Source organism: Octopus bimaculoides, chromosome 12, assembly GCF_046866305.1.
Source record: "Octopus bimaculoides isolate indiv1 chromosome 12, ASM4686630v1, whole genome shotgun sequence".
Lineage (NCBI taxonomy): Eukaryota > Metazoa > Mollusca > Cephalopoda > Octopoda > Octopodidae > Octopus > Octopus bimaculoides.
Window position 1 is genome coordinate 8,350,382 of NC_142939.1, and position 19,449 is coordinate 8,369,830.

The following is a 19,449-nucleotide window of genomic DNA, read 5'->3' on the forward strand; positions in this document are numbered from 1 at the left end:
AGCCTTAAAGAGATCATAAACCATAATCTAAATTTCATTGTGTCCAGTAGAAAAATAATAAATTCCAATCTTAGAATGCCAGTTTTTTTCAGGTGACATCCCTAGAGCTGGTACCCATTCCTGTGACAACTATGTGAAACAGAGGCTTGTGAATCAATGAAAATACAAAATAAAAATACCCAGGCTATATTTGGACTAAAGATACATACATATATATATATATCTAAGGCAGTGCTCCAGCATGGCCACAGTCAAATGACTGAAACAAGTAAAAGAATTATATATATAATGTATGTAAGTTGATCCTTAATTCCCTTGTTCACTCAATTATTTGAACTCTACTCACATGAAAATGATACATTAGCTTCTTAAGAAAATTAGTTCTTGCTTATCACATAAAACCTTTAATTAAACACTTAACCCTTTGCTTATAACATAACTAAACACATAAGAAACCACAACCCAATAAAGAAGCTTCTCAATGGCTTTTCATTTTTGTTAGAAATAGCAACCAAATTTCACTCAAACCACATCCTACTGTCTTACAAAAAAAAAATGGATTGGCAAAGTCATTAGAGCATTGATTGAAATGCCTTGTAGTGCTTATTCTGGCTCCCTGTGATCTGGGTTCAAATCCTACCAAATTCAACTTTGCCTTTTCCTTAATTCAGAGGCAGTACAATAATATAACAATTCAAGGTAATGACTTTCTGGAATCGATTGAACATGAAACAGAACACTTTGCATTCTGAGTTCTTGGGAAGAACGTTTAATCATCCCTCAGTTGTTTAACACCAGTACCTAATACTCAGGTGCCTTTAACAGAGTTCACTCTATTGCAAGCATTTGGACTAAGGGCTCCAGTTTGAAGTGTATGGCCTAGTGGTCAGGATATTTCGCTCATGATCACAAGATCATGGTTTCGATTCCTGAAGTGGACAGTGTATTGTGTTCTTGAGCAAACACTTCATTGCATGTTGCTCCAGTCCGCTCAGCTATAAACGAGTTCCAACAACAGCTGGCAAGTAAACCCTGTGACAGACTGATGTCCTGTTCAAGGGTGAGTGTTGTAATGTCAGTCACTTAAACGTCATGGAAACCAAGTTAAGCTCCAGCCTTATGAGTCCTAGAGCTCACATAAAAGAAAGACACTGAAACCACCATTCAGTTGAACACCATCACCTCATGCTGCAAGCATTCAGACCAGGGGTCAAGTTTGAGGATAACTCCTTCCCTCCCTTCAGTCTCTGAGGCCCTAAAAATATACATATAATGAATCATGAACACTGCCCTTCCTTCTCAAAAAGGTTGGTCATTGGTAATAAAAACGTTGGTCATTTCTGGAGTGTCTTTGATAATGGATCTGCTCAATTAGAACTGACCTAAGGCTGTACAGTAACAGCAAATTACGAAACTGCGCACACATGCACAAACATGCACACAGTTTCTATTTGTTTTGTTTTTGTTTGTTTTTTTTTGTTTGTTTTAGAAAACAATGTAATTACTTAAATATTATCCCAGCTTCTGTTATATAACAACAGGAATTAATCAATTAGGTTCACCACATTGCTCTCAACAAAAGCTTGCTTTTTTTATTATAGTTCACAGCTTCCTTCATATATGTCGAACCTTTAATCAATTAGGTCTGGCTAATATGTTACAGTAATCAAAGCCTGCACCCATCAAAGAATATTATTATTTTCTTACCTTGTTAGATATTAAAAAAATATATATAAAAAAAAAAAGAACAAAAAAAAAAGCATTCAGTCTGTCCTTTGACAATTGCCCATTCTGTTAGGCCTGGCCTTGCTTTCCTGTTAACAATGCTATAAATGGAATGTTGCTACTTTCACAGCTTTTGTTCTGGAAAAATCTTTAGATAATCACTTAGATAATCAAATTATATAATCACTAGAATTTGAAGAGACTAATGACGGCCTGTGTCAGCAAGACTGTATTAAGTAAAAAGCATAAACCAAGGTTATGTTAACAAGCCATGAAGAGAAGAGACATCTTTAAAATGTTTGGGATATAGACCTTCATTAGCTAAGTTTCACTGGGTTGGGCTAGGCTGGGCCCTCAACCACAAACAAAGTTCTCAATGGATTCCTATTTTCACAACTTCACTTGTATGGAAAATAAATGTATAATTTGTTGTACAATGGAACTTGAAGTCCTTTAGACCAAGCTGTGTTTCCCACCCTAGACAATGTTCTCAAAGGAATCTTAATATTCTCACAGCTTCAGTTGTATGCCAAACATTTATAATCAATTAGATGTGGCTGTGTTCTCTCTCATTAACAATACCATTGATTGATTCTTATTACTTCTTATTGATCATTGATTAATCTTGGTTAATTAAACAAAAGGTTAAATACACAAAAATATATAAAATCCATGACATTTTTCATAATAAATTTCTGTTAAAAACAAATGACATTTTTGTATGTTATTACTTTGCTGGCAAAGATTTGTGGAATACAGCCAGAAGAGTGTGTGTGTGTGTGTGTGTGTGTGTGTGTGTGCGTGTGCATCAATGAGTACTGGTGAGGTGCTAGATGCATTCAACTTTGCTCTCCCCCCACAAATTTGTGTTCGTGTCCATCAGAGGAGTCATTATAATCATGTTGATTCTGAAATTAATTTATTCCTTTTTACATTTGTCCTTTTATGTTTTTAATTGTCTTCCTCATTGGACAGTAGCTCTTCTGAACATACATACATATGTCTACTGTGGACTATTTTAAACTGGTGATTACCTGTGTGTGTGTGTGTGTGCGTGCGTGCGTGCGTGCGTGCGTGCGTGTGTCACATCCTATAACTGTCTGTTTCTCTATTTTTGTAGGGTCTTCACTGTTGCTGTCACATATTTTGAAATTTTAAAATTTGGTATATTGAAATAACTTTCCATGTTAAATCAGGTTTTGTTATTTATTTGTTCCAGAAAAATTGCAGAAAAATGTTACTGGGATTTAAGGTTTAATAAATTTTACCTAATCAGAAAACAGGATTTGGAAGCTGGCATTTCCTGCATGATAATTGTCTATCACAAAATCAAAACAAAATTTTTATTAAGCAAATGAAAGTAAAGCATTAAGACAACCAAAGTTGTAAGAACTTCTGAAGTTTTAATAAGTTTTAATGAACAAAGTCATGTGAAACAGTCAAAGAGACATGTAAATAATTTAAAAAAGAAAATAATCATCAATGAAGTTTTTTGGCGAAAAGTTGCACAAATTTGTTCTGATCAAGGGGCCTACCTGTCGGAAAAGGCATGGCCTGGCATGGAATAAACAAAAATTACTCGTCAACAGCTGGCTATTCAGTTAGTGCATATATATATACATACACACACATACATAAATAAATATAAAGTTAAATTTTCTTAGAAAGTATGTTTTTAAATATACTTCACAATATCTGGGCTTTATTAAGAAGTGCTCACTGCAAGCTAAATCGAAGGATAAGAGAAATTATAGAAGGAACACATCTGGGTAATCAATAGAAATTCCAAAGCATAATTTAAAGCACACAACAAATAAACATACATATAAGTTTATATAAATAAGTGAATAAAATTACATATAAAAGTTATATGTAATAACTATGCATCATGTACATTGGGTTCAGGTACCAAATGGAGAACAAATAGAGAGAGAAAAATTCGAGGTAAGGGCTTCCAAAAGGAACAATTCCAGTTGATTAAGAATTTGATGTTTATGTCAAAGCTGGATGAAATGTTTTGTGGCATTTCTCATGGCTCTGAGTCCAAATTCTGCTGAGGATGGTTTACCTGTCATCCTTTCAGCGTGGGGGTAATATAATCAACCAGATATCTCACCACAAAATTTCAGGCCTTGTTCCTGGAGTAGAAAGATTTATTGTCATTGTCACTAGAATTAGTAAAAAGATAAAAGAGTACAAGATATATAGTGAAAATTTGAACACAAATATCCCTGCCTATTCACTCTAGTATTTTGTACTGGATACCAATTGAATATGTGATCGATATCACTTCACAGTAGTAGGAGATATTTCTGACAACATTTTGGCACTGATATCAAACGTTGGTTCTGTACAAACTGATTCTATATTCATGTACTGAAAGGGCACACACTGGGTCTTGATAGTTTTATCAAAGAATCTAATTGTTCGTTCTTGAGAAGTATCTGCAACAGAACAGAAACAAATAACTTTTATAAGAAATTGAATTGAGAGAAGAAATGATAATGAAACTCAGATGTTCCAAAAGAAAAACTAGAGAAGATAGTGGGGAAAGTACATTAAAGTACATTCAATTAAAGAATGATAGATGGGTGATGAAAACTGTTCTTCATCCTTTGATATGGTTGAACAACTAATCCCAGACAGTCAGGATTCACAGAACAGGTTGTACTATTCATCCTTTTGATCACTGAATACAAAATGTGACTTGCAAGACCTCCATTCAGCTGATTTTCCTAGGTCACCATCTTGCCCTTATATGCTAATCCATCACAAATTTAGCCATTTACAGCTGAGTGAACTGGAGCAACATGAAATGAAGTGGTTTACTCAAGAACACAATGTACAGCTGATCACGTGATTGAAACCATGATCTCACAATTGTGAGTACGACACCCTAACCACGAGGCTCTAAATGTTTTGTAGACCTTTTGTATGGACACATTTTGCATTGTATATATGAGCCCTTGTGACCAATCAAGAAAGAATTATTATTAATAAAGCTATTCTGTTGAATTGATAGTGTCTCATGCAAGATGTGGGCTATTATTATCATTATCATTATTATTACTAATAAGGCATCAAGCTGGTAGAATCATTAGCTTGTCAGACAAACCCATAAGAAAGTGATTCGTTGTGTTTTATCATGGCAAAAATTTCTCACTGTAGAAACACCAAAATCCTGTATTTATACCATTTGTCTACAGTGATGGTGCAGCTCATGGTATCAGATCGCATTGGTGATGGTGGTGGTGGTGGTTGTGATATCGTGATGGTAGTGGTGGTGATAGTAGATGGTGGTGGTAGTAGATGGTATTGGTGGTAGTGGTGGTAGTGGTGGTGGTGGTGGTGGTGGTGGTGGTAGTAGGTGGTATTGGTGGTGATGGAGGTATTGGTGGTGGTGGTGGTGGTTGTGATATTGTGATGGTAGTGGTGGTGATAGTAGATGGTGGTGGTAGTAGATGGTATTGGTGGTAGTGGTGGTGGTAGTAGGTGGTATTGGTGGTGATGGGGGTATTGGTGGTGGTGGTGGTGGTTGTGATATTGTGATGGTAGTGGTGGTGATAGTAGATGGTGGTGGTAGTAGATGGTATTGGTGGTAGTAGATGGTATTGGTGGTAGTGGTGGTGGTGGTGGTGGTGGTGGTAGTAGGTGGTATTAGTGATGGTGGTGGTGATGATACTGGTGGTATTAGGTGGTGGTGGTGGTGATGGCCCATCACTAAGCCACAAACCACTGCAAATACAGTGGTGCAGATTGTAATGCAGCACTACGCAACCACTAGCTGCAACAGTGTGTAGTAACAGCAGTTTCTATCGTGTAATCCACCAACAGCACAACTACCACCATCACACTAGTACACACTAACACCACCACACTATTACTATCAAATTTCTACCACTACTACAATCATCACCACCACCACCATACTTCCAGCACTAACCTGGTACTAGTACATTCATACTACCACTTATACTACCACCACCACTATTACTGCTACTACACTTTCACACTACCACAACACAACTACTATTATAAAACTACTGCCACTACACACTGACTACTACCACCAACACTACTACTACACCACCACCACTACACACTGACTACCACCAGCATAATTACTACTACTACCCCCACAATACTACTACTACTATAGCAGTGTGCTAGCCTGTAGTTAACATTGTACCTCCCATACTACCTATCCACTGGCTGCATTATTTCACAATGCAGTATATCTTGGAAGAGCAGAGGGTACACCTGCTTCTGATTGTAGTAGTAGTAATAGTAGTAGTAGTCGTGGTGGTGGTGGTGGTGGTGGTAGTAGTGGTGATGGTAGTAGTAGTAGTAGTGGTGGTGGTGGTGGCGGTGGTAATAGTAGAAGTAGTAGTAGTAGTAGTAGCAGCAGTAGTAGTAGTAGCAGTAGTAGTAGTAGCGGTGGCAGTACTTATAATACCATTACTGCAGTTGAGAACAAATAATAGAACAGTGACACTGCAATACAGTTCAACAGTTTGTTGCATCTCTTATGTGCATCTTACACTATGGTGCAACACTAACCCCCAACTGCAAGTGGGTATGTTAAGTTATTACTGATAGAGTAGCCCCCACCCCCATCTTGCCAGTAGATGCATTATTATTGCCACTGCAGCTGACTGCATGTGAAACTGATTGAGTAGTACCACTGCAGTGCAGCAGTTAGTTGCATCTGCTCAGTATCAAATTACTACTACCACTGCATTTTGATTAATTTATTTATTCACAGTAGCATCATAAAAAAGAAGATACACCATGGCATTGCATCTATCCAGAGATACATCCCTATTAACACTGCAGTTTTGTGCATATAAGCAATGATAAAGTAGCACCTGTAAGTAATCTCATTATATCAGCACTGAGCAAAGGGGATCCGTTAACGATTAGAGAAGCACTCCTGCTAGCAGGTGCAGTGCTGCGGTTAGTTGAATCAACTCAGTAATGATCAGTAATCCTAGTTTTTGTTGGTTGCACCTGTCACCACCACCACCACATCAAAATGCATATATTAATGTTATAGTGACAGTGTTGCAAAGAGGTGCAGCAAGCACTATAATGAATTTTAAAAATTTGACCTGTTGTAGCTAATAGCAGTATAAAACACACAACATGTTGCCGAATGTCAGACAAATGCAGAGAGTGTATGATTAGGGCAGCTGCTATATGTTGAACAGACACTGTTCTGGATTTGATGAAGGAAGGAAAGTAAGGCAGAGAATAGTCACCATGCTAGTTAACCCATAACTGGGACCCTAATAACTGGTAGATCTTATCAACTAGCCCTCTCCCCAAAAATTTCAGGCCTTGTGCCTAGAGTAGAAAAGATTATTATTATTATTATTATTATTTACATTCTGAGTTCAAATTCTGCTGGGGTCGACTTTGCTTTTCATCCTTTCAAGATCAATAAATCAAGTACTAGTCAAATACCGGGGTCAATATAATCGACTAGTCCTCTCCTCCAAAATTTTTGGCCTTGTGCCTCAGTAGAAAGGATTATTATTATTATTATTATTATCATTATTAAGGCAGCCAACTGGCAGAATCGTTAGCACGCCAGGCAAAATGGTTAGCGGCAGTTTGTCCATCCTTACACTCTGAGTTCAAATTCCACCAAGGTTAACTTTATCTTTCATCATTTCGGAGTTGAAATAAATATCAGTTGCACACTGGGGTTGATGTAATCGACTAGCCCCCACCTCCCTGAAAATTCCAGGATTATTATTATTATTATCATTATCATTATTATTATGTGGCAGTGGTGGTGGTGGTAGTGTTGGTGGTGATGGCAGTGGTGGTGGTGGTGGTGATGTTGGCAAATACTGTAATGATAGCAGAGGAATAGTGGTGGAGGTGATGGTTACATTAATGTGATGGTGGAGTGGCAACAGTGATTAGTAAGAAAGAGAAATTTGACCTATTAAATAAAAGTACCAATAATACCGATAATATTGTAAGCTTCCCATGCAATCCAACTCAAACAAAACAACCTTCCTCCAAAACTTCCCTAACCATCCTGCCTTGCACATTCCCCTGCACTCCTCACCAAAACATTGTCATCGTAATCACATGTAAACATCAAATCATTATTTACAAGTATATAATAATAACAACGGTATCGATCTCCTTTTGTCCATAAATTTATAAAAAAACCTCATAATAAAATCCTCATCATCTGCTCCATCTATGTCACTCTGCCGGCTATTGTCTCTGTGTCGAAATAGCTGATAGAATCAATGATAATTCACAGAAAATACAGTGTAGCTGCCACTTGCTTTTACCAAATAAAAGTACTTCTGACTCTAAATTGATAGTCAAGACATATATTACTTTACTTAAGCAGTACACATATATTTGGAATACCACGAAAACAAAAGGAATAAAAATAAGAGTTGTTGATTTGGCTTGGTTTGGTTTGGTTTGGTTTGGTATGGTATGGCATTGGTTTTGGTTTGGAGCAGATTATTTCTATATCTATTTTTTTTTTTATTTTGTTAATTTTTAAATGTTGCTTTCTGTAATAACAAATTGCCTGAGATTGTCTTTGATTCAACAATACAAAATATTCAATTTCAAAGTGCATGTATGTGTGTATGCACATATGTGTATGAACCTTATATAGATATATGCGTGTGTATGTATACATATGCATGTATGAATATCATCGTGTGCATATGTGTGTGTGTGTGCATGAAAATGTGTGTACGTATGTGTATGTGTATATGTTTATTTGTATATATACATTTGTGTATATACTGGCGCAAGCCTAGCTGTGTGGTTATGAATCTCACTTTGCAACCAAGCGGTTTTGGGTTCAATCTCACAGTGCAAAAGCTTGGCCAAGTGTCTTACTATAGCCCTGGGTCAACCAATGCTTTGACAGTGAATTTGGTAGATGAAAACTGTGTGGAAGCCTGTCACATACATGTGCGTGTGCATCTGTGGGCATGCATGTGTGTGTGTGTGTGTGTTATGGACACACAAAGAAACCAACCTCAGTTGCCAAGCAGTGGTGAGGAGGCAAACACAAACAAAAATACATACACACACATGATGAGCTTCCATGCGATTTCTGTCTAAAAAAATTCACTCACAAGGCACTGGTCAACCAATGGCTATAGTACAGGACACTTGGCTAAGGTGCCATGCTGTGGGACTGAACCCAAAACCATGTTGATTGCAAGGCGAGCTTCATAACAATACAGCCATGCCCCACACCAAATAGGCAGTTTTGTACAGCCAAACATCACCCCCAACTGAATACAGCTGGGTAACATGTGCCATGCATTTGCTGGTTGTTTTATGTGCCAATGTCGTTACGAGAAGACATGAACGCATTCTCAGACACCCCATCTCCCTCGTGACTCAGAAGAACATGGATGTGACAGCTGGAGACAGAGAGATGGTTGCACCAGTACGTAACTGGTATGCATTACAACTGAAGCACTTTTGCTAAGAACACAACTGTCCAGTGAAGGAACAGCAGAACCCATGACCATGTGACCTCGAAACGAACCCAAATTACTAGGTCATGTGTCTTTATACAAGCAATGTTGATATGCCAGTGCCACATGAGGAGCACCCAGCACATTCTGTAAAGTGATTGGCATTAGGATGGGCACCCAGCCATAGAAACCATGCCAAAACAGACAATCAGAAACTGGACAGCTCCAGTCAAACTGCCCACTCTATGCCAGCAGTTGTTAAACAATGATGATGATGGTGGTGGTGGCAGTGATGATGATGATGATGATATGTTCATGAAAGAGTTAAGTCCTTGAATAAAAAAAATATACATTGTAGCAGTAATAAATATTTTAACTCCTTAAATCATTTAAAATCTATTTTTCTTCTGGCAAATTGTGAAAGAAACAAAGAAAAACAATATACATATCAAGGGAAAAGACAGCAAAATTTTTTTTTTTAAATAGGAAAAGAGAGAAAAAAATGAAAATTCTTTGTTGTGTGACTAAAAATAGACTCCCATTTACAGAATATCACCAGTTTTACAGGCTACTGAAACAGTTAGTAGGTAGTAGTGGTTCCTGATATTTTTACAAAAATGTCTTCGAACCATTCCATTCTTACAATAAATAAACAAATCAATAAATAGATAAATAAATAAATAAATAAATGATGGTTATGATTCTAAAATATCTCAAGAAAGAAAAATATCATTTGTCATTTTTCCCATTAGTTTGGGTAGTGTTTTTTCATATTTTTTGTTTTTCTTTTGGTATAGAGAGGCATGGTTGGGTGGTTAAGAAACTCACTTTGCAACCACATTGTTTCATGTTCAGTCCCACCACCCAGCACTCGGAACAGGTGTCTTCTACTGTAGCTCTGGACCAACCTTCTGAGTGCGTCTAGTAGACAGAAACTATCTAGAAGCCTTTTATGAATATATATATATATATATATATATATTCTTTTATTCTTTTATTCTTTAACTTGTTTCAATCATTCGACTGCAGCTATGCTGGTGCATCATCCTGAAGGGTTTTTAGTCGAACAACTCAATCCCAGGACTTATTTTTTTTAAGCATAGTATCTTACTCTATCAGCCTCTTTTGCCAAACCACTAAGTTACGAGGATGTAAACACACCAACATCAGTTGTCAAGCAGTGATGGGGGGGAGGAGGACAAACACAGACACAAAGACACATACACAGACTGACAGACAGACAGACAGATAGATAGATACAAAGCTTTGGTCAGCCCAAAGCTATAGTAGAAGACGCTCACCTAAGTTGTCATACAGTGGAACTGAACCCTGAACCATGTGGTTGGGAAGCAAGCTTCTTACCACACAGCCACGCCTGCGCCTACATATATATATATATATATATATATATATAAAACACATACGCACTAAACCAATGTTCTTGGAGTATATTTGATATGAAGTACCATTTACCTTTACAATCAATGTTCTTTTTCACCAAAACCATCCACCATTCTTTCTTGACGACAGGGCTGGAGCAGAGGGATCTGAGGAATTGCTCCAAGCAGGAAGAATCATTATCGGATTGAAACAGCATCTGGTTTTCAATGTAATTCTATAAAAGAATTAAAAAGCGGCAAAAATGTAGTTAAACAAACCAATCCTAGTAAAACCACCACCACCACCATCAACACTACTAGCAATACCAGCAGCAGCAGCAACAACAACACTAGGAAAGTGAGTTTGCGACTCTATTTTGATTTGGTTTCTACAGCTGGATGCCCTTCCTAACACCAACCACTCTTCAGAGTGTACCAGATATCTTTTATGTGTCACTGGTGTAGGTGCCTTTTACAGATCAGGTGCCTCTCACACACACACGCACACATACATATGATGGACTTATTTCAGTTTCCATCACAGATTTCATTACACAGCCAGAGAGAGAGAGAGAGAGAGAGTGAGATCAGGAATGAAGACAGAAACAGGTGCACTGCCCTGCAAAGGAAATACATGGTTACCCAACCTGAGGAAAGTGCAGAAGGGGAGAGAGAGAGAGAGAGAGAGAGAGGGGGAGACAGAGATGGTGGTAAAGTACCAGGCATATGCAATGATGCAGTGAGACAGGACATGGATAGAATACACAGGTCAGAAGCTAGCGGAGAGCAATGATACGATGGGTTACTTTCAGTTTCTGTCTACCAAATCCACTCACAAGACTTTGGTTGGCCCAAGGCTGTAGTAGAAGACACTTGACCAAGGTGCCATGCAGTGGGACTGAACCTGGAACCATGTGGTTGGGAAGCAAGTTTCCTGCCACACAGCCACTATCGATTACCAAGAGATGGTGCATTGCACTATCACTGAGCTTGTGTGTGTGTGTGTGACAGAGAGACAGAGAGGGAGAATAAGCAAGCTAGCAGCTTGGTTTATACCTATGTGGCCTTGCAGGTATGTGTGTACCTGCAAGCGTGTTTTCACATGCTGGCTTGCAAGTTAATTCCACCTATTCTAATGCAGCCATATGTACAGACATGAATGTGCATACTGTTACTGACGGCCTGTTCACTAACCGCTGACCTTCAAATGACCAAAAAGTAATTCCTCTCTTAACCGACATCGACCAATAATAATCTTCCTGTTTTTTACAATTTAGAACCTCCACTGAAACTGCTCAAATAGCAATGAGGTCTCTTCTCAAAACCACCGCCTCCGCCACCATATGGGGCAAATACTTTATAAGGTGGTGGTGGTGGTGGTGGTGGTTTGAGAAGGGGGAAGAAGAGGAGGAGGAAGATGAGGAGGAAGAGGGGAAGAGGAGGGGGAAGAGGAGGAGGAAGAGGAGGAGGAAGAGGGGAAGAGGAGGGGGAAGAGGGGAAGAAAAGGGGAAGAGGAGGGGAAGAGGAGGGGAAGAGGGGAAGAGGGGAAGAGGAGGGGGAAGAGGAGGGGAAGAGGAGGGGGAAGGGGAGGGGGAAGAGGAGGGGGTGGAGTGGCCACCTAACGTCCGGCTTATACTACAGCTAATACTACGATGGGAAATTATTGCCCTGCTTTATGAGTTTTCGCTTTACGAGCAGTCTCCAGGAAGAAACCAACTTGTACAACGAGGCATTACTGCATTCACACCGTTTGTCTACAGCAAGAAATTTTCTCCAAAAGAAAAGAGTAAATGGTTTTCTTATGAGTTTGATTATGCCCCAAGTATTATTGGACCTGGTACTAACCTTGTCTTTAATCATAAGTCTCTTCAGCCACTACTAATCTAGAGCTAAAAAACAATAACAACCAACCTTTGTTTCCATGTAGATATCGCCATTAGAGGTGTGGATGGCATGAGTCAAATCACTCCATTCTCCAGAAGACAAGCCAAGAATTTTCTGAAGTAATTTGCTGTGCCATACATAGCCATAAACCATACAGCTTCCATCATCGAGCAACAACCTGAAATACAAATGGGAAAGTGAACTATATACACACATATATATATATACACATATATATGTAGTTATATATATATATATATATATATATATATATATATATATATATATATATATATATATGTAGTTTATATATATATATATATATATATATATATATATATATATGTAGTTTATATATATATATATACTTTTATATATATACACACACACACTCACACACATACACGCATATTGAGTCATCCCATAAATAATGCGTTTTTTTTAATACTTCCATTATTTTCAAAATTAAGAAAAACAAAGTTCATTTTTAAATCTAAAATATACTCTCCTTCACATTCTACAATGCTCTTCCATCTTTTGAAATTTTAAGATGTTCAGCACCTGTATATATAAACATACTTGGCAACCTTGGTTCCCTACCAGGAAATATAAAAAGAACTTTTTTCAATTGATCAGACTTTGATATGAAAAAATCCACAACGTTCCGTCTCAATAAACCGCTATTGTCCCTCAAAGTTGTTTTCTATATTTACTACAGTTTGTTTGAAGCTAACTTTCTTCCTACACCTTGATCCTCAGAGCATATATTTATTTGCACATCACTCAGTGGTTAGAGCATCAGGTTCACAATCATGAAGTAGTGAGTTCCATTCCTGGATCCGGCTTTGTGTTGTGTTCTTGAGCAAGATACTCTATTTCATGTTGCTCCAGTTCACTCAGCTGTAGAAATGAGTTGCGATATCACTGGTGTGGAGATGGGAAGCTTCTATGCATGAGCGACTGCTGGTCTTCCATAAACAGCCTTGCCTGGACTTGTGCCTCAGAGGGTTAACTTTCTAGATTCAATCCCATGGTCATTCATGTCCAAAGGAGTTTTTACCCTTTTTATATATATACATATATATATACACACACACACACACACACACAATTGTGTGTGTGTGTGTGTGTGTATGGGAGTACATGTACACGTCTTTGTGTCCGTGTTTGTCCATCACCACCACTTGACAACCAGTGTTGATTTATTTCCCAGTAACTTAGCAGTTCAGCAAAATAGATTGACAGAATAAGTACCAGATTTTAAAAATAAGCCCTTGAGTCAATTTGTTCAACTGAATCCTTCAATGTGGTGCCCCAGCATGGCCACAGTTTAATGACTGAAACAAGTAAAAGGAAAAAGATACTCCTTAATGCAAGATACATTATGTCTGAAAGGAATAGAATTAACATTTTTGGCTGTGGTGCCTTTGATCAAATGCCTTCTTGAACCTGCCTGATCTGAGCTAAGCAACAACAACAACAACAGTTTTAATTATGAGTTCAAGAAAGAATGCAAAATATACTTACTTTGATCTAACAGTCAACTGATATGCAGTATTTTTACAGCTTATATTAGTGCAGTGGTTCTTGCAACAAATACTGCTACATTCTGTGCATCTAGTCTTGATAGATAAATACAAAACTCGTGCCACAAAGACCAAATTCCAAAATGGATGTGAACGGTTGTGTATTTTCAGTAAGGTAAAAAATGTACAGTAGTCTTGTGTCGGAGTTGTTTGGTTGCCTGTCATCACAGCCATGTCATTGAACGAGCTAGAGTTTAGGAAGAAAAATGTACATAAAATACAGCATTGGTTAATAATTTTGTTTTAATGAACTAGAGTCAAGAAAAAGCATTGATGTGGGTACAGTTGCTACGTAAAAAGCACTGGTTCCACTTAAAAAGCACAACTGCTGGTGCCACATAAAAAGCACTCAGTACACTCTGTGGAGTAGAGTGGTTGGCATTATAAAGGACATTCAGCTGTAAAAACCAAGCCAAAACAGATGTAACTGACTTATCCCCATGCCTAAAATTGCTGGCCTTGTGCCAAAATTTGAAATCAATTTTACTACAACCATCATCACTCAACATCTAACCACTGACATCACCAACACCACCTCCACCATCATCACTACCAAAAACACCATAGTTACCAGCTTTACCATTAGCACAACAATCAACACCACCACCATCACCACTGGAAATGATGTAATTATCAACTTCATCAATTAACATAACCATCAACACCACCAACACCTCCACTATGTCCAACACTATTAACACAACCCCCTGCTGCCATTATCCCTACCATCACCAGAAGCACCTTCATCGTCATCAGCAGCGCTCCCACCATTGTCACTATCACCTTCACCACCACCATCTTTACTACCTCCACCACCTTCACCTCTGCAATGCCCACCACTATCAATGCTATCCCAACCACCTCAGCGTGAAGGCACATGGCTCAGTGGTTAGAGCATTGGGCTCACAATCATGATGTAGTGAGATTGATTCCCAATCCAGGCTGTGTGTTATGTCCTTGAGCAAGACACTTTATTTCACATTGCTCCAATTCACTCAGCTGTAGAAATGAGTTGCGACATCACTGGTGCCAAGCTCTATCGGCCCCTTTGCCTTTCCCTTGGAGAACATCATTGGCATGGAGAGAGGAGACTGGTATGCATGGGCGACTGCTGGTCTTCCATAAACAACCTTGCCCAGACTTGTACCTCGGAGGGAGATTTCTAGGTGCAATCCCATGGTCATTCATGACTCAAAGGGGTCTTTGCTCATTTTACCACCTCAGTAACACCCCCATCATCATCATCACTATCACCACCACCACCAACCATTACAACACAATCATCAACAGCATCATAAACATAAGATGAGCTAAGCACCAAACTTACCATCCTGATGTAGGCTCTGGACCACCAGAAATTCCACCAGCTAACACCCGGACTGTTGATATGGCAACGAACTGACAATAGACATTGCCTTTCTTAGAAACTTTTCTTTGGAGATGACGGAATTCAACCACAGCACCAGGCAAAAGACCAACACAGTATGAGACATTCTTAAAATTCAAATAAATATTAACATCAGAATTTGTCTGTGTGTCTCTCACAGTCATCTTGAATTTCTTATTTACAAAACTGGAGAAATCTGAAATAAAATTTGGAAAAAATTGAGAAAGATTTAGGAATTACATGTAGTTATACAGGTTCATTATAAAGTCCCCTGCGAAATTTTAAATATTAAGTCTTTATATAAATTTAGTTACATGGAAGAAACGATAGCTGGTTATTATAATCATAAATAATAATGTTATCAAACATAGGCTGTGTGGTAAGTAGCTTGATTTCTGATCATGTGTCTTGAGTTCAGTCTCATTATATGAGACCTTAGGCAAGTGTCATCTACTATAGCCCTGGGCCAACAAAAGCCTTGCAAATGGATTCGGAAGACAGAAACTGAAAGAAGCTCATCATGTGTGTGTGTGTGTGTGTGTGTGTGTGTGTGTGTGTGTGTGAGAGAGAGAGAGTATGTGAGTGAGTGCATATGCATGTGCATGTGTGTGTGCATTTTTGTGTTTGTCCCACTTACTGCTTGACAACCAGTTTGTCAAAAGAGACCAACAAAACAAATACCAAACCTAAAAAAACAAGTTAGTAGTGGGGGTGGGTGCGCTGAAAGTGTAGCTGCTAGAATAAGAATAGCCTGGGCAAAGTTTAGAGAGCTCTTACCCCTGCTGGCGACAAAGGGACTCTCACTCAGAGTAAAAGGCAGACTGTATGACGCATGCGTACGAACAACCATGCTACATGGCAGTGAAACATGGGCTGTAACTGCTGAGGACATACGTAAGCTCGCAAGGAATGAAGCCAGTATGCTCCGTTGGATGTGTAATGTCAATGTGAATACCCGTCAGAGTGTAAGTATCTTGAGAGAAAAGCTGAACATTAGAAGCATCAGTTGTGGCGTGCAAGAGAGACGATTGCGCTGGTATGGACATGTGGTGAGAATGGAGGAGGATAGCTGCGTGAAAAAGTGCCACACCCTAACAGTTGAGGGAACCCGTGGAAGAGGTAGGCCCAGGAAGACCTGGGCTGAGGTGGTGAGGCAAGACCTTCGTACATTGGGCCTCACCGAGGCGATGACTACGGACCGAGACCTTTGGAAATGGGCTGTGCGTGAGAAGACCCGGCAAGCCAAGTAAGATCGTTGCCAGTGCCCCTGGACTGGTTCTTGTGCGGGTGGCACATGAGATGCACCATTTTGAGCGTGGCCGTTGCCAGTACCGCCTGACTGGCTCCTGTAGGATTTTCGAGCGAGATCGTTGCCAGTGCCCCTGGACTGGCTTGTGCGGGTGGCACATAAAAGACACCATTTCGAGCGTGGCCGTTTTCGTGCGGGTGACACGTAAAAGCACCCACTACACTCTCTGAGTGGTTGGCGTTAGGAAGGGCATCCAGCTGTAGAAACTCTGCCAAATCAGACTGGAGCCTGGTGTTGCCATCCGGTTTCACCAGTCCTCAGTCAAATCGTCCAACCCATGCTAGCATGGAAAGCGGACGTTAAACGATGATGATGATGATGATGAAAAGTGAAATAAGAACTGGAGTTCAGCTAAACTCTTCGAGGCAGCATGGCTGCAATCCAATGACTAATGCAAGTAAAATATAAAATAGCTATTATCAGGCCTCAAACATGTTCTTCAAGATATTATGTCCACCATTCAATGGAAGGAAGGAAGGATGGAAGGAAGGAAGGAAGGAAGGAAGGAAGGATATATGACTATATCAAATGTGCATGTGTCTTAATGTTTGTGTTTGTCCTCACTACTGCTTGACCGGTCTTGGTTTATTAATGTCCACATCACTTAGCAGTTCAGCAAAAGAGACCAATAGAATAAGTACAAGGTTTAAAGAAAAATAAGCACTGTGGTCAATTTATTCGACTAGACCTTTGAAGCTGGTGCCCCAGCATGGCTGCAGTCCAATGACTGAAACAAGTAAAAGGCTGGTAAAAGTTAAAAGAATTACCAAGATTTGCATTGAATTCCTTCCGATCACATTTGCTATTTTCTGCAACATCCTCTGAAGAGTTCATTGAGAGTTTGTCATCAGCATCCGATTCAACATATGTCAGAATAATAACTGGCAACAAATTCACTATGGTATCGGTGACACTGAAAAATGAAGGACAAATAAATAGTAACATGCATTTATTATGAACTAATTAGAATATTCTCTTGACATATTTGCCAATTTAATTAATTAACATTTTCTTTCATTAAGATTTGTTTCTCATTAATTTTATTAATTAATTGATAAAAAAGCATTAGAAGAAATTGAAAAACAGTTTGGAGCAGGTTTTCACTTAAAAATAAAATTTATATTTAAGTTTATAACAAATTATACATATAAGTATACTGTTTGTATACCTATATCTATACCTATATCTATACCCAAACATAAGCTTATACCAATACACATAAACACACACAAACACAAACACACACACAAGTTTGGTGATACAAACAGGAAAATAGTACACAAAACATAGGTTTCATCATCATCATCATCATTGTCGTTTAATGTCCGCTTTCCATGCTAGCATGGGTTGGACGATTTGACTGAGGACTGGTGAACCAGATGTCCACACCAGGCTCCAATCTGATTTGGCAGAGTTTCTACAGTTGGATGCCCTTCCTAACACCAACCACTCCGAGAGTATAGTGGGTGCTTTTACGCGCCACCGGCACGAAGGCCAGTCAGGCGGTACTGACAACAGCCACGCTCAAAATGGTGTATTTTATGTGCCACCTGTACAGGAGCCAGTCCAGCGGCACTGGCAAAGATCTCGCTCGAATGTCCTTACACGTGCCAGGAAGGCAACGCTGGACACAGTTTGACAAATAGAAATCCATATAATATGTACAAGTCAGAAGTAAACACTGAGGCTGACATGGGTTGACTAAACTCATGAAACCAGTGTCCCAGAATGGTCACTGTCCAGTAACTGAAACCATTTAGAAAAATGGAAGAATTTTTTATAAGTTTAGTAAGCTGATGTTTGGAGAATAACTTAGCTAGTGATTCTCACACATTGTATTTTCCAGCATACAAATCGAAATTTTCATACCAAAATTTGCAGCCAAAGAAAAGGTAGGTTAATTTATACATCAAGACAACTTTGGCAGACCAAAAATTCCACACAAAATCCTGCAGGATTTGGAAAGAATATTTACATTGCATATTTATACTATATACTACATAAATCTGTATCCTGGAAAATATGGTAAAATTCTGTGGAATATTTTAATTTAATTATGAATACTTTAAAATGTGAGGTCATGTATCAAATGGATTTCTCTGTTGGTTGGTCTCAAAAAAGTGTAAATAATTAACCATGCTCTAAAACATCTAGTCATCCTTAGGTTAGTATTAGTTATTCAAAACTAATCACACCTGGCCTTGATCTATTTGTTATCTCTAGTATCAAGATAACCCCACCACTTCTGTCTGATTGCATATGTTGTCTTGTTTTACTTAGTTTCATGATATTTTAATTTGTGCTAGCTTGACTGTTTCAGGTTATAAGCAATATATTAACATTTTAATTAACACAGCAGATGGAACAGGTGCAGGCATGGTTGTGCTTCCCTAACACATCAGATGACGTAGCCTCAAATATACTACAATGGAATAGAAGATGGAATGGTATTAGATAGAACGCTTTTGATTTGACAACAAGTTTACTGGATCCAGCCTGGCCTGTGGTTTTAATAACAGCAATGAACTGCCGACTCACCTACAGCGAAGGAGATCTGACACAGAACAGAGACAAGGTGGTTTCACAATAGTGTCATACTGAAGGGATGGTTTCTTTAATAGCTCTGGTAACCAGTTAAGCTGAAATATCAAAAATAAAAAAAAATACAATACAATAAGGTGCAAGCACAGTTGTGTGG

General features: G+C 38.7%; 1 protein-coding gene across 3 annotated transcripts in view; it reads right to left on the minus strand.

Annotated features, from left to right (window-relative positions):
- Positions 1 to 3,111: 3,111 nt before the first annotated feature.
- Positions 3,112 to 19,449, minus strand: part of LOC106880175 (CST complex subunit CTC1) — a 40,917-nt gene continuing 24,579 nt past the window's right edge. For all 3 annotated transcript variants that reach the window (XM_089360759.1, XM_089360757.1, XM_089360760.1), the window contains 7 exons: positions 19,290 to 19,390; positions 17,519 to 17,664; positions 15,383 to 15,638; positions 13,997 to 14,242; positions 12,497 to 12,647; positions 10,680 to 10,821; positions 3,112 to 4,169 (listed from right to left, as the gene is read on the minus strand). In XM_089360759.1, coding sequence (XP_089216885.1) covers positions 4,012 to 4,169; positions 10,680 to 10,821; positions 12,497 to 12,647; positions 13,997 to 14,242; positions 15,383 to 15,638; positions 17,519 to 17,664; positions 19,290 to 19,390 — 1,200 coding nt within the window. In that variant the 3' untranslated portion in view covers positions 3,112 to 4,011. The remainder of the gene's footprint in view (positions 4,170 to 10,679; positions 10,822 to 12,496; positions 12,648 to 13,996; positions 14,243 to 15,382; positions 15,639 to 17,518; positions 17,665 to 19,289; positions 19,391 to 19,449) is intronic.